This window comes from Malania oleifera, chromosome 5 (assembly GCF_029873635.1).
Source record: "Malania oleifera isolate guangnan ecotype guangnan chromosome 5, ASM2987363v1, whole genome shotgun sequence".
NCBI lineage: Eukaryota > Viridiplantae > Streptophyta > Magnoliopsida > Santalales > Ximeniaceae > Malania > Malania oleifera.
The window spans coordinates 12,803,270-12,817,724 of NC_080421.1; the positions used below are offsets into that span (position 1 = coordinate 12,803,270).

The following is a 14,455-nucleotide window of genomic DNA, read 5'->3' on the forward strand; positions in this document are numbered from 1 at the left end:
CACAAACTAAAAATATAATATTAATTTATCTGAAGTACCAGTAAAATTTCCATATTCTGCCATGTAAGCGATTCTTATATAGAAAATTTTGCATATATTAATAAATTTTTATTAAATTAATATTCTTATAAAGTTAACATTTAATTTTTAAAAATAAATAAAATTATTTAATGTATCATTAAATAAAATTATTTTTGACCTTTACAATAATAAATAAGTAGCAGTGATTCCTCACCAATGATCTGATAAGTTTAGAAATAAAATAATTATTCCAATAAATATTAATGGTATCATATTATTATATTAATAATATTTACTTTGTAACTTGGAATCAGTTCTATTCTATACTTCCTTGGAAAATCCCTCTGTACGGTGCACGCCTCCGCGCCCGCAGCCGCCAAGTCCAAGTCCACCACACAGCCACTACTTCACCGGCCAGTCGTCATCCGCCACGTCAACCATCGTCCCGTGACCGTGATGAGGTGGCAAGTGAAGACTGCTTTTGTAGGTGAAGGACGGGTGCACCCTCCGCACGGAATAAAAGCCCTCGTGGCTTTAAATATGGAAGCGCTGACGTGTCGATCGGGCGATGCTCCGTCTCGGACAAATCGTAAAATACACGAAGAACACAACACAAAGTCGATAACCCTTAAGATTAAAGTTTAAACCCCACGCAGAGACAGAGCCTCCCCCAAACCACCACCGTCCCTGCTCCTCAACGCTGATCAATCACCGACGTCCATCTCCATCACCATGACGGGACCCGTACAGCAACCATATCCCTCTGTCACCGCCACCGCCACAGCCACCGACGACGGCGTCCCCATCCAACAGTCCAAGCTGCCGGTGGACTTCAGCCCGCCGCTGATCGCCATGGTGGTGGTCGTCGCCGCCGCGTTCCTCCTCGTCACTTACTCTCGCCTCATTTCCCGTCACCTCCTCCCGCCCTTCATCCGCCTGTGGAGGCGGTGGCGTCGCAGGAGACGGCTCCGACGCCTCCGCGCGCCGTCGTCCGGAGACATCGAGTCGCCTCCGTTCAGCGACGCGTTCCAGCTGGCGGACGGATTCCACGTGTACTCCCCGTACGGCCTCGACGAGTCCGTCATCAAGACCCTACCGCTCTCCGTGTACACCGCCAAGGGCGCCGCCAGGCACGGCGGCCGGAGCCACGAGTGCGCCGTCTGCCTTCTGGAGTTTGAGGACGACGACTACGTCCGTACGCTTCCGGTTTGTTCCCACGCGTTTCACGTGGACTGCATCGATATATGGCTAAGGTCTCACGCCAACTGTCCTCTCTGTCGCGCGGGAATATTCCGGCCGGAGTCTCCGTTTATTCCAGTGATGGCAGCCAGAATCCGGCCGAGCCTGGATGACGGAATACTGGAGAGCATCATCCTCGGCCAGCTCGGCGAATCCGCCGTTCCGGAGTCGGAAACGAGCGTCGCCGAAATCCGGCCGTTCGTTGAAGGGCCGTCGCCGAGAAGAACCCAATCGGAGGACCGATTCAACGGGAGAGATTTCCTGCTGAAGCGGTCGTACTCGTTTGGATTCGAGCGTAACTTCCCGTCGGAGCGGCTGGTGCTGGAGCCGGCGACGGCATCGCCGTGGCGGTATCGGCGGAGCAGCTTCTGGGGCAAGCGGCCGTCGCCGTTCGGGTCCCTGACGAAGTCTAGGGTATTCTCTTTCAGGTACTACAGAGGCATGAAGTCGCCGTTCTTCCGTCGGAGAAGCAGCGCCGGAGGAGTGTTCTTCCCACTTTCTGAGTCCAGCGTGAGGTTTGCCGGCGGCGGGGGTTCGTCTAGTAGAAGCAAGTCGATGACGAGTCCAATGTTCGGGCGGCCAGCGGCGGCGATGGCGTTCTCGTCGAGCAGGCTGCGGTGCGGTGACCCGGAGGCGCTGCTCTCGCCGGAAAGATACAACAACAGAAGGTAGGTGGGTAAAAGTAAATCGGCAGGATGGAAATGAAGAAACCTAATCTGGGTGGCCGCCGGCGGCCGTGGGTCGGGTAGAGGGGTGTGTCGGGCGGCTTTAATGGAGGGTTTGCGGAGGGGAATTAATGAGGCAGGGGGGATAGTGGCAGCTGGTCCTGCATGTGGGCTGTGGAGGTCATTAGGGCATTAATGGGATGTGGGTGGGGAAGACCAATCAATGAGCAAAATTGACGAGAGATAAAGAGGGAGCTGCACAGGCAGGCTGCATCAATGCAAAGGCAGCTCTCTCTCTCTCTCTCCGTATTTGAATTGAAGTTTGGAGTTTGGAAGTGGGAGAAGCAGATCATAAATGCTAGAGAAAGGGGGGGAGGGGGTTGCAATGGGAAAGTGGATACTGATGGGATTTGGGTCATTTGGCATCCATATCCATTAGGGTTGGTGCTGGTCCTTTATTTTTTTGGGGGTCTCTGTTCGCTGAGAAAATATAATATTTCTCAGATTCAAACTTCTTTGGAGACCATTTTTAAATCCAAATGTAATAAAATAATTACAGAGAAATGAGTTTATGTCTTGATCCGTCCAAGTAAGATCAGAGGGATCATTTGTAGAAGCTGAAAAAACAGGGTCTGCTGGATTGGGATTTTGACTGGTGCCCATAATTAACAGAGAGTACCACCATACCATTGTTTAATTACTTAGAAAATGTGGGGATTTAGGTTTGCACATTTTAATATTTTGATAATCTCAAAGTGGGCCACAAATTTCCTATACATTTCTGAGTATTTGAATTGTTCAAAATTCAATGAGTCTTTATTTATTATTATTATTATTATTTTTTTTGAAGCTACCTATAGGTTTGGTCCTAATGATGAAATAAATGAACAAAATAAAATTAAAAATTGTTATAATTAAATTTTACCTATTTTTATTTAATTTGAATTTTATTCATGAGGGTAAAGTGGTTAATAAGTGGTTTACAAAAGTTTATCTGGCTTCGATTATGTTAAAATTGAAAAAGAAAAATTCTTGCATTCTTATTTATATCTGTGAGTCCAAAGAAGGAAAACTAAGATAGAGAAAAGTTGTTTTGTGGGCCTCTGGTGGGCTCATATGAAGCCCATAATTTGTACAAACTCAGACAAAATGCTAGGGCTTCACTGGTCCAATTTCAAACTGGTCCAATTCCATCCTGGAATTACTTGCTCTAATTTAAATAAATGTGTTGTAGTGATTTTTGTAATCATTTACACTTTGTTTTTGTTTTCTTTTTCAAAAGTTTAATCATTACAAAATAAGTGATCCTCCTTTGGTTAAAAACAGAGCCTTGTTTGGTTAATGGTGGGGCTAATTGGCTCAATCATGCTCAATTGAGTCTCCTTGTTTTCTTTTTTAGTGAGGAAATTTTTTTTTAAAAAAAAAAGAAAAAAAACCCATATTTCATATCTTGAAACTTGAATACCTGATTCAAAATTATGTAAAATTCATATGATTTAAATTTGAATTATAGATTTTATGCTTCCAAACACAACTTTAAGTGAAGCCCTATGATTTCGAATTCTCACAGTAAAAAGCCCTCTTTAGTCGATAAATCTTAAGCAATAAACAAAACTAATTTGCTTATCAATTTCGCGTGTGCTTGAATATTTTAGCAGGTACGAATTGAAAGGATTTCGAGTCTAGTTGATGAAAAATACCCGTAACTAATCACAGTAAGTCATATTAGTGTTTAAATCCATTAAAATTGCGGGCAATTCATATTATCAAAAGCATTATAGAAGTAGGCTTTTTCATTTTCTAGCTCATATAAACTTAAATATTGTGACATATTCTAATTTGTAAATTTTAAATCTTGCATGTAAAAACCATTTCTTCTTTTGTTAATAATTGTATAATTAATGATGAGTGATTATTCTAATCATAGGCTTCATTGAAAAACTTCACAAAATTGCAAAAATGCAAAATGGGGAGGGTGGTGTCTGTGGACCATAGAATCAAAAGTTTGACTTTTAATTAATTCAATGTTATGTTTAGGATATTTAAACTTATTCAAAAATATGTAGCACCTGCATAGCTTTTATTATAAACTATTATATTAAGTATATATTAAAGTACACATGTTGTGAGAAATTATAAGTTTATTAAACTACTTTTAAAAGAAAAAAATTACGATAATATCTAAAATTACAAAAGTTATAATGTCAATTATACCATTCATAATAAATTAGAATTTCACATGTACCCCAACACTTAAAATTGAATGCCCAACCCTTCGAGTCTTCCTCCATTGCTGGTTCAATCCCAAAATTTCAAAATTTCCCGCCGCATCTACTACCCAACTTTATTGTAGGTTGTCATGCACATCAATTTGGCAGCCAAACATCAACAATTACACCTTGATTATCACATTTATTTGTGGAAGCTAAAATATTGACAATATTCAGTGTCTTTGGTTGTGGTTTTGGATGATCCTATTTGTGCCATTCTTATAAATGAATTCCTTTGATATGATAATACATACTTGCTGTGTAAAACTCTCAAATTTTCACAAAGGAATATATATTTGTACGTAAAGAATCAAACATATAATGCAGCACTTTAATGGTGAATATACATATCAATCCACAACCACGGTAAGTAAATGAAAGTAAGAACAATCACAATGACACAAGGAATTACTTGGTTCGACAATGCCTACATCCACGGGAGCAATCGACAAGGATTCACTATCTTTTTGTGTAAATGACAGGAACAATACAATGCTCTCAACAAAACTCTCAACAACTATCAACCAACACTCTAAATATATCATATATGACATCATATATAGAGTTCCAGGAGGTTTTCCTTCCAAACCCCAACCATATTAACGTTCCCCTTTCAAATTTTGAAATTTACATTGGACATCCTGAGCCAAACCGTCGACGGTTTTAGACAAAATAGAAATTCATTCAAACACTGGCTTAAACCGTCAATGATTACAGGGCTACCATCGATGGTTTGCCCTACTGCACCCTGATTTCTTCATACTTTCCCTTTTGAATGTGGGCCACAATTCACAACAATCTCCACTTTCGACTTCTACCATCAACCCCAATTCATTTGTCGATGTTACACCTGCAAATTTCACCGTAGGCTTCCAACAAGGTCTTCCCAAAACAATAAACACAAAAGCTGCTCCAAGTGTAGGGACTCGAACCCAGAAAAGAAAAGAAAATAAGTAAAAGAAAGGGAAATAAAGGAAAGGAAAAGAAAAAGAAGGAAAGATGGTTTGGTAAGACCAAACCGTCAACAGTTTTCTGGATCTCAGGAGAACCGTCGACGGTTTTCCTCTGGGTTGGCCTTACTTAAGGGCTAAGCTAGCTTCTTATTTCATAACTTAAAATTCCTCTCTCTCTCTCTCTCTCTCTCTCTCTCTCTCTCTCTCTCTCTCTCTCTCTCTCTCTCACTCTCTCGTGACCCTCTCTCTCCTATAGGCTCACTCAGAGTCTGTCATCGCTCCCCGATCGTCTCTCCCTCTTCTCTCAGCTTGCTGTCTCACTTTTGGTGGCAGGTTTGAAAGCCAGGGTTTTCTTTTTTCGAAACGTAAACGACTTATTTTTAGGAACAGGTAAGACGACTAGGTTACGTCATATTTTTATCAAAATTGAACCAATTAAATTGTTTGTATGTATGTATTTTCATAGTATCAATGGTTAGTTCGAAATCCAAACATTCAAAACCGAGTCTATAAATATGGGAATATCCTATGATGATTTTTGAATGACTCGAATGGTTGAAAGCTTGGCTTTGTTGTTACACACATGTCTTGAGAAAAACCTAAAGGGATGGGGTGATCATCTTAGTTTTCCTATAAAATCTATATGTATGTGTGTGTGTGTGTGTGTGTGTGTGTGTGTATAAGTGTGTTGTGAGTAGTTTAAAAGGGTGAGATGATCATATCTGGTTTTATCAAAATCCACTTGTTATTTTATTAAATGTGTCTGTTGGTTTATTTGATTATGATTTAATATTCAAAACGTGTGGCATGAGAATAATCCATTTTTGTTTCATTGCATATTGAAATCTAAGCATTGTGGTAAAAATATACGGTGAAATTGTGAACTATACTGGTTTATAGATGAAAATGGATATGTGATATGACGGTTGTGTGTCGGGTGTTGATAAGGCGATTGTGTGCCAGGTTTTTATATTATGGTTGTATGTCGGGTTTTGATATGACGGTTGTGTGCTGGATTTTGATATGACAACTATGTGCCGGGTTTTGATATGATGGCCATGTGCTGGGTTTTGATATGATAGGTTTTGCACTGAATTACGAAAACAGTTTTTATTACTTATATTATATTATATGGTTTAAGAATCCCGAGGACCAGATATAATGAGGGCACGATATCATAGCCAGTATGTGAGACGGTGCAACCATACTGTTCTGGATAGAAGTACTGGTAATGAAAAGTCGATTTGGTCACGAAAGGGTTGTGTATCCCCTTGGAGTTTAGACTAGGCTGGGTAGGCAAATCAGACTTGTAGACATGAGGTTTGACTTAGCCTGGTGGTAGGCTAGTTTGGGCTACGTCTAGTCTTCGGACCGCACAACCCTATCATGGGGGTCTATACGTGATGATGTGTTTGTCCGAAAGGGGGTTTCTTTTACGCATATGTGTGAATTTATGTAACCCATGTCAAATATGTATTGGATTGATTTATATTATGGAAATAAAGTATATTTTTAACTGTATAGGTGTGAGTACGATTCCCAAATATTATTATGTTTAAAGAAAGTGATGGATGTTTTCTGCATATACTAAAACTCATGTTAGTCACACCCTGATATTAACCTTTTCCTTCTTATTGAAAGGTGTCTCACCCCAATGATCATTTAACTTTTTAGGAGATACCAGGGACCGTGCTTAGCCAGCTAGGAAGCTGGGTTTAGATTGTTTTGTTATAGTAAGTGGGTTGTATGGATTGACATTAGTCTTCTTTTGTTTCTATTGGATTGTAATATTAACAGTTGGAGACACTTATGTATGGTGGTAATTAGAACTCTGGTAATACATTTGAGGATGTTCATATTATTTCTGTTACTTTTATATAATGATTGTGGTATCAGAGATTGCAGAAATTTTCAAATAACACCCTGGACCCCACTTTTGGGTTTGGGGCATTACAGGTGGTATCAGAGCCTAGGTTGCTAGGTTCTATAGACTTTGATAGTTGATGATTACCAGAGTATAGGTTGAGATAACATAAGGATAAGAGTGGGTAGGTTAGGTTGAGTTTTGGTTTGGAAGCTTGGAAGTGGAGATCCCTTGACAATCTTTTGTGTTTTTCCTGGAACGACGGTTTCAGGAAAGTCACAGTAAATCCATTGATGATTTCATTGCTAGGTTGAGAGACTGAAACTTGGAAATTTGAACTGGAATGTTAGGCCGATTGAATATGCGTGTAGTACTGATGTTGTTATTAGACACCGACACTATGAAATGACTAAGTGTATACAAGCAAAGGGGTAGTAAAGTTTGGCAGGGGGCCAAACTGTCAACGGTTTCTTAGGGGAAATACAAACCATTGATGGTTCTCTCCAAAATAAGCTCTCTGTATCTCAGGTTTTCCATCGACGATTTTGGGACCCTTTATAAAACTGTCTACTATTTTGTGGTAGGACTGTGAGGATGAACCTTAAATTGAAAATTTGGAAGTTATATTGGTTTCTTCGTTCAATACTTGCACCAAAAATGATAAATATGGAAACTCTAAGTCGGTTTCTATTTTATCTTCAGGATGGATCCTAGAGATAAGGACGTTAATGCTAGAGAGTATAATAATGTAGAGAATTTTAGCAAGAAGGACATTGATACCTCTATGGTGTTGCAAGGTCTAGCCTGATAGGTTAGGGTAGAGATGAGGCGGGACTTCAGAGGGTAGGACTACCCATCGGTAGATCAGGGTTGCACCATCGAGCATTAATTCCCCCGCATGCATCTACCATTATTTTCTGGAGGAGCAGACTCCATCGCAGTAGAGGGATTGGGTTCAAGAGATAGAGGAGCTTCTGGCCTTTTTGCATTGCACCGATGAGCAGAGGGTGTAGTACACCACTTTTAAATTGGTTAGGGAGGCAATGATGGTGGAGAGCAATAAAGTTAGTGGAGGAGCAGAGGCCAGGGCCTGCATGTAGAGACCCGGGAAATAAATTAATAAAAAGAAAATGAGGAAAATTGATTTTTGGTAGAGTGGGGAGAAAAATCGGTGACGTTTTTATGAAGGAGTCAGAAAACCAGTGACGGTTTCAATTTTCACTACGAAACAGTAAAGGTAAAGCGATAATTTTTGGGCCGATTAATAGACAACCGACGACGGTTTTCTAAGAGGCGTGGGAAACCGTTGACGATTTTTGGTAGCAATGCTGGGAGTATAAAGGGAAGCCGAGAGACATTTTTAAATATAAAATTAAAACTCTCTCTTTTTTCTCTCGCAAACCCTACGACCCTCCAAGCTTTCACCTTCGATTCTGGCTCCATTAATCCTCATTTCGACGATTAGGAACCACCATAGGGTTCTTGGGAAGATTCTTTACATTATAGGCAGAGCGGAATTTCAATTTGAGGATTCCGAGGCTCCATCACAAAATTGAGGTAAGGGTGTTATTTTAGTATTTATGGGTTGATTATCTGAATTATGGGATGTATAGGCTTAGAAATATGAATATAAAAATAATTTTAGAGTTGAACTGAGGAATTGGGACTTTTTGAAATGCAGGGTTATGGTGTGAATGCTGCAGGCAAGGGTTAGAGTTTCGACGGGCATTTTCTAGAAAATAGGGTAAGGATAATAATGTTTGTCTGCATTAATATTTTATTGATAAACAGGAATGTATGGGTTTGCAGAAAATGTGAATATAATTATCATTCTGGAAAATTCAATTGATTGATTGGAGGATATGTATGTAACAACTCAGCCCTTTATACGGACCTAGGTGTTACTCACTCATACTAAATACATGTACTTGTTCAAGATACGTAAACAACCCGTCCTAATCAGGGACATACGAGTATAAATCATACATAATTTCGATGTAAATGTCACGAAAAAACATAAACATCCACTGGAATTTCTATTAGTCTTATACCATAGCTTACTAATACATCCACAATTATATAAATCCAGACATATAATAAATCCTGTTATTACAATCCTCCAAAAAAGAACTTCATCTATGTTTAATACAGGATTCAAATGTTTACGTAAGCTAAACCAAAAATAGTCTTCCCAGGCCCTTTAGCTACTAAGATCGACGTACTGATGGATCGGAATTAAAACCAAGGTTGTATAATAGGGTGAGACACCTCTCAGTAAGGAAGAAAGTGTTACAACAGTGTGTGATTGCCTATATGCACATTTTCATACAACTCATACGTTTGAAACATTTATTTATAATATTGTAATATATGACATATATCTGCATGTCAAGTATTTAAATCATGCATATGATTATTAGAACAATGACTAACTTGTCATACATGTATTGCCTATTTACCCTGTGGCAAGGGTTGTGCACTGATATCTCCAACAATGTCCTGTTCGTGTAGACATTTGTCGAGTATCTAATATAGTCCAACTGCCCCCATCTGGTCTATTATTTCACCAGTGGTTTCATTACACCTGCTAGTCGACTATCTATGTACCCATGCTGATTTACATGTGTGGTTGCACTATACCCTTCCAGCTGAGGAATTCCCCACCATTGGGAGTATCTTTCAACTCTATTAATGAAGCCTTTTCAACTTCTCACATTGGAGTATCTTTCAACCCCTATTACTGGAGTATCTTTCAACTCCTTTGGTAGCAAGCTATGGTTCCATTTATCATATATACAATTTAGAGCAAAATATAGTAACCTGTGCAATTCTAGTATTTTCACAAATTCAGACAATCACATTGGGTTCAAACCGGCGCCTATCCACTCGGTTTACCCTTTTTACATATATACAACTCAGTGTATAACCCGCCTCTGTTTTCCACATTTTTAGTATAACAAATTGGAACTCCGTTCCCATAATCTATATCAATAGTATAGAAAATTCATACATTTCCATTTCAACATATATCACACGAGTTTAGTCCAAAAATCTGCTAAATGATATAAATCCAGTAACCATCACTTAAAAAGAAAAGTAAAGGATTCAAGCATCTCCTATTACAATATAAATGCAAATAAGTAATTTTCGTAAGATTTGGAGATCATATGCCAAAATCCTCGTTTTTACCAAAAACCTTAAAATCGTAAAACCGGCATTTCTACTCCGTAGAATTTAGAAAATAAGCAGTTAAATCATACATATAAATATAAACTAGCTTTTTAGCGATTTAGTTTTTCATAAATGCCGTTGTAATCAATTTCCTCTTACCTTAAACTAGAAACAAAACCTCGTACGAACACGGTCCAAATCGACAATCCGGGACCTCGAAACCTAAAAACCATAGAACATAACCTTACCATAACTTCGACTACTATCCAAATATCCAATAAAATTTGAGATCAGATGTAGCAATACTCAATAAAATATAACATAATAAATAAAAATGGTCAACCCGAACTCGTGGGTAACGGGGATACTTGTCAAACACAACGGAATTCTACGTAGTAGTAAACATAAAATCCAAACATCCATCCATAAAGCATAATAGCAGAGCTTTCCATAACATTATAAAACTGTACTTCTATACATCTTCATATACATAAAAAATATCTCTAAGGTCAAACACAAAATAACTCTGACCCTATTACAAAATCTTACCCTCCTCACAGGGTAACCTCACTATCCAACGACGGCCTTGACCCGCCGGTCTCTCAGGGGCTCCTAAAAAATTAATTAAGTTTGAGGGGTGAGACACTTCTCAGTAAAGGAAAATAAATTAAATACAGCCATGTGACAACATGAATATTTAATGTAATTATACATATATAGTGCATTTCATATATTTGTAGACATTTAACATAACATACTGAATAATCATAGGATTTCATAATAGCTGGTAAATTGTATCGCATGTAAACATTTGTTATACTGCTAAAACTGAAAAATATACTCAGGATGAATAGCTAGCTGGTGTTATGTATTATCCCCTATGATGGGTTGTGCAGCCCGAAGGCAGGACCTGACAATGGCTGGCCGATCACTACCGAGTCAAATATGTCTATAAGTACGATGGGCCTGCCGCACCCTGGTCCGGATTGCCAGGTGGACGTCCACACTCTACTGAAAGCTTCATCGACTATCCATCTCTCATCCCCTCGTGGGATGGTTAGCACTAATCTGAACATAGATATCTGATCTACATATAGCTACGGTACCGAGCTCTTGAACTGAACTAAACTAACATCCAGGTTTTGATAACATATAGTACATAATTTCATAATTACGGCCTCGTGCCGAACATTTTATAAATACGGCCTTACGCCGAAATCATACATATGGCCTCATGCCAAAACGTAAATAAGGCCTCGTGCCGATAACATAAATATGACCTCGTGCCAAAAACATAAATATGGCCTCGCGCTAGTATCATTTCAGGTATATACGTTCTGAAAATAAATCATTTATCATTTATTCGTCAAAATCATCACAACATAACTCATCTTTTCATAATTACCTGAAAAACATGCTTTGCTCGTAAAATTGTTCTTATCATATCACATTTCACATAAAATAATATTCATGCCACACATGTGCTGTTAAAAGTCATACTTCATCTTCTAAAATCGTGATTTTTTGGCATCTCATACATACATATTCATTTTAATCATCATAACAGTATTTTCCCAATCATACATTTCATTCGTAATAAACAAATATAACATATGCTTTCCTGAAAATAAATTTACTCATAATCAATAATATTTTGTATGGAAAATAACTGCTTTAATTTATTCCCTTACCTGACTACTGAGAAAGCCCCTAAAATATCCTAGCCTGACCCCCGTAAGATTTCCTAGTTAATACCCTAAAATTGAAAATTTCCAGTATTAAAGTTTAGTATTTTCGTACTACAACATTTTCTATAACTACCACAAAGTCAAATTTGGCTTAAAAAACCTTATCTCAACTCAGGGATGATTTCCAACTTCGTTTTCCCAACGATTTGCTCCGGCAAACTCACAGAGAACTTCGCTATAAGCGTCGTGGTAGCCTCAAATCTTCGATCTGGCAACTGGCTTGGCCAAAATTGAAGAGAGAGAGAGAGAGTGAGCCGAAGGGGAGAGAGAGTGAGAGCGAAAATGACTTAAGAATGAAGTTAAAAATCATATTTTTCATATATATAGACAGGGAATTTCGTCGACGAGCTGCATCCTTCATCAACGAATTCTCACTAATTTCGTCGAAGAAATTCAGTCTTCGTCGATGAAATTCAGTCGGCACCAAAATCCCTCTCGGTATTTCTTCATCAACGAAGCCTTGTGTTCGTCGACGAAATCCTTAAAGCCTTCGTCAACGAAACCCTATGTTTGTCGACGAAGTCTACGACCTCCTTCTGTTTCTATTTCTATTTCTCTCCCTTTTAATTATTCAAATTCCATTTATATTCAGGTTGTCAAATCAGATCCTTACCTCGATTTTTGGGAAAAAACCCGAAAATCCTCAAAACAACGATCCGATCCGCTAAAGTTGTAGAACTTCCTCCTCTGATCCCCGCAGGAACTTCCATTTTTAGAAACGGGCGATGAATAGTGAAGAATCTTAGAGAGAGAGAGAGAGAGAGATTTTTTGCTGGTTTAGAGAGAGAGAGAGAGAGAGAGAGAGAGCTTTGGAAGAAACTTAGCTTCTAAGAAACCGAAAATGGATATTTATAGTGCCTTTGACCAAGTCCAACTTGTCGACGAGGCCATCCCTTCGTTGCCGAGTCCAAGTTCCGGATATTTCTATGATCCGCTCAGTATTTGCTCGTCGACGAGGTTCTGAATTTCATCGACGAGGATCTGAAGGACTTCGTTGACGAACGTGATCTTTCATCGACGAACCCAGCTTATATAGGTTTGGGTCTCTACAATGTATGTATAATTTCATGGTATTGAAATCACGAACGCCGCAAGCACCAGGTAAGGGGAAAACATGTTATAACAGCTTTATTAGAAACTTTACCAATAAAGTATAGTATTTGATCACAAGCTTTTAGAGTATGATTATTGAATATATCAGAGTATGAAAATTATACAGTTTTACAGAGTATGTTTATGGAGTTTTTATTTAGTTGTGTGGTATGAGAAATACTGAATTATTATAGAAAATTCATACAAAGTTTCAGAATCATGTTTATATAGTTTCTATAGAAATACGTTATACAGATTTAAAAAAACATGGTTATATAGTTTTTACATAATTATGATATATAGCTTATACAGTTTTATTTACAGAGCTATAGCTATACAGAAGATTACAGAATTACAGTTTATATGGTTATATAGAATTATGATATACAATATAAATAAATAAATAATATAATAAGATATATATATATATATATATATATATATATATAAAATAAAGTATATGAATCTTCTTGAAGGAAGATTGAATTAGGATTTCAATTGGAGGTCCCCCCCCTGCGCCTCTTAGTCTCTCTTAGTTTTCTCTACATTTTTCTCTCTCAACGTCTCTCACGTATCTCTCTCTCTCTCTCTCTCTCTCTCTTCGATTTCCTTAGCCAAACAGGTGCCGATCGAAAAACAGAAGATACCCTTGGGTTCCATTCTCCGCCACCGACATTTTAACCGAAATGGATTCATGATTAGGGCGTCGTAGGCACCACTCCTAGGATAAGGTAAACTCTTACTCTCTCCTTGATTTTTTCTTAAATCTTTAGCAAATTGACGATCGGACACCACCACAGGGTCTTAGGTTTGATCCTTGTCATGTTAGCCAGAGCAGATTTTTGATTTGGGGGTCCTAGGCACCACTCCATTACTAAGGTGAGAAGTACAAATTATGTCAATTATTTTATAAATTTAATTGGATAAATTATAATAGGTGATTATTAAATTGGAGTACTGGATTATATCAGATTTTTGGGAATGTTTTGGAATTAAGTTAAATTGTACGGAATTGATTAAATGGAATTTTGGGGGAATATTTTGGAATTAGATTAAACTGCGAGGATTTGATCATACTAGTATTTTTAAATATGTTAGAAATTAAATTTAAATACGGGAAGTGGATCAAACCAACGTTTTTAGAATTTAACCTGTTAATGGGAGCGTGTGAGCCTAAGAAATGTTAAAATAATTGTAATTTTGGGGTTAAGTTAATTGAACTGGGGAAAATGTGATTTCAGGGTTTTGTGTAGAGACCTGGGAAAATAAAATAATAAAAGAAATTGGGAAAAGAGGTTTTTGGCTGGGAGAGGAGAAAATCGACGACGGTTTTCTGGAGTGAAAAGAAAATCGTCAACAGTTATGGAAATTTTACTGTGGAGCAATAGCAAGTAAACGGTAAAAACGAGCCGGTTAAATAGAAAACCGGCGA

General features: G+C 38.3%; 1 protein-coding gene across 1 annotated transcript; it reads left to right on the forward strand.

Moving 5' to 3' along the window:
* The first annotated feature begins 256 nt into the window (after window positions 1-256).
* LOC131156392 (RING-H2 finger protein ATL65) lies at window positions 257-2,514 on the forward strand. Its single transcript, XM_058110043.1, has one exon. It carries the CDS (start codon window positions 754-756, stop codon window positions 1,930-1,932), a length of 1,179 nt encoding a protein of 392 aa, XP_057966026.1. The 5' UTR covers window positions 257-753; the 3' UTR covers window positions 1,933-2,514.
* Window positions 2,515-14,455: the final 11,941 nt, after the last annotated feature.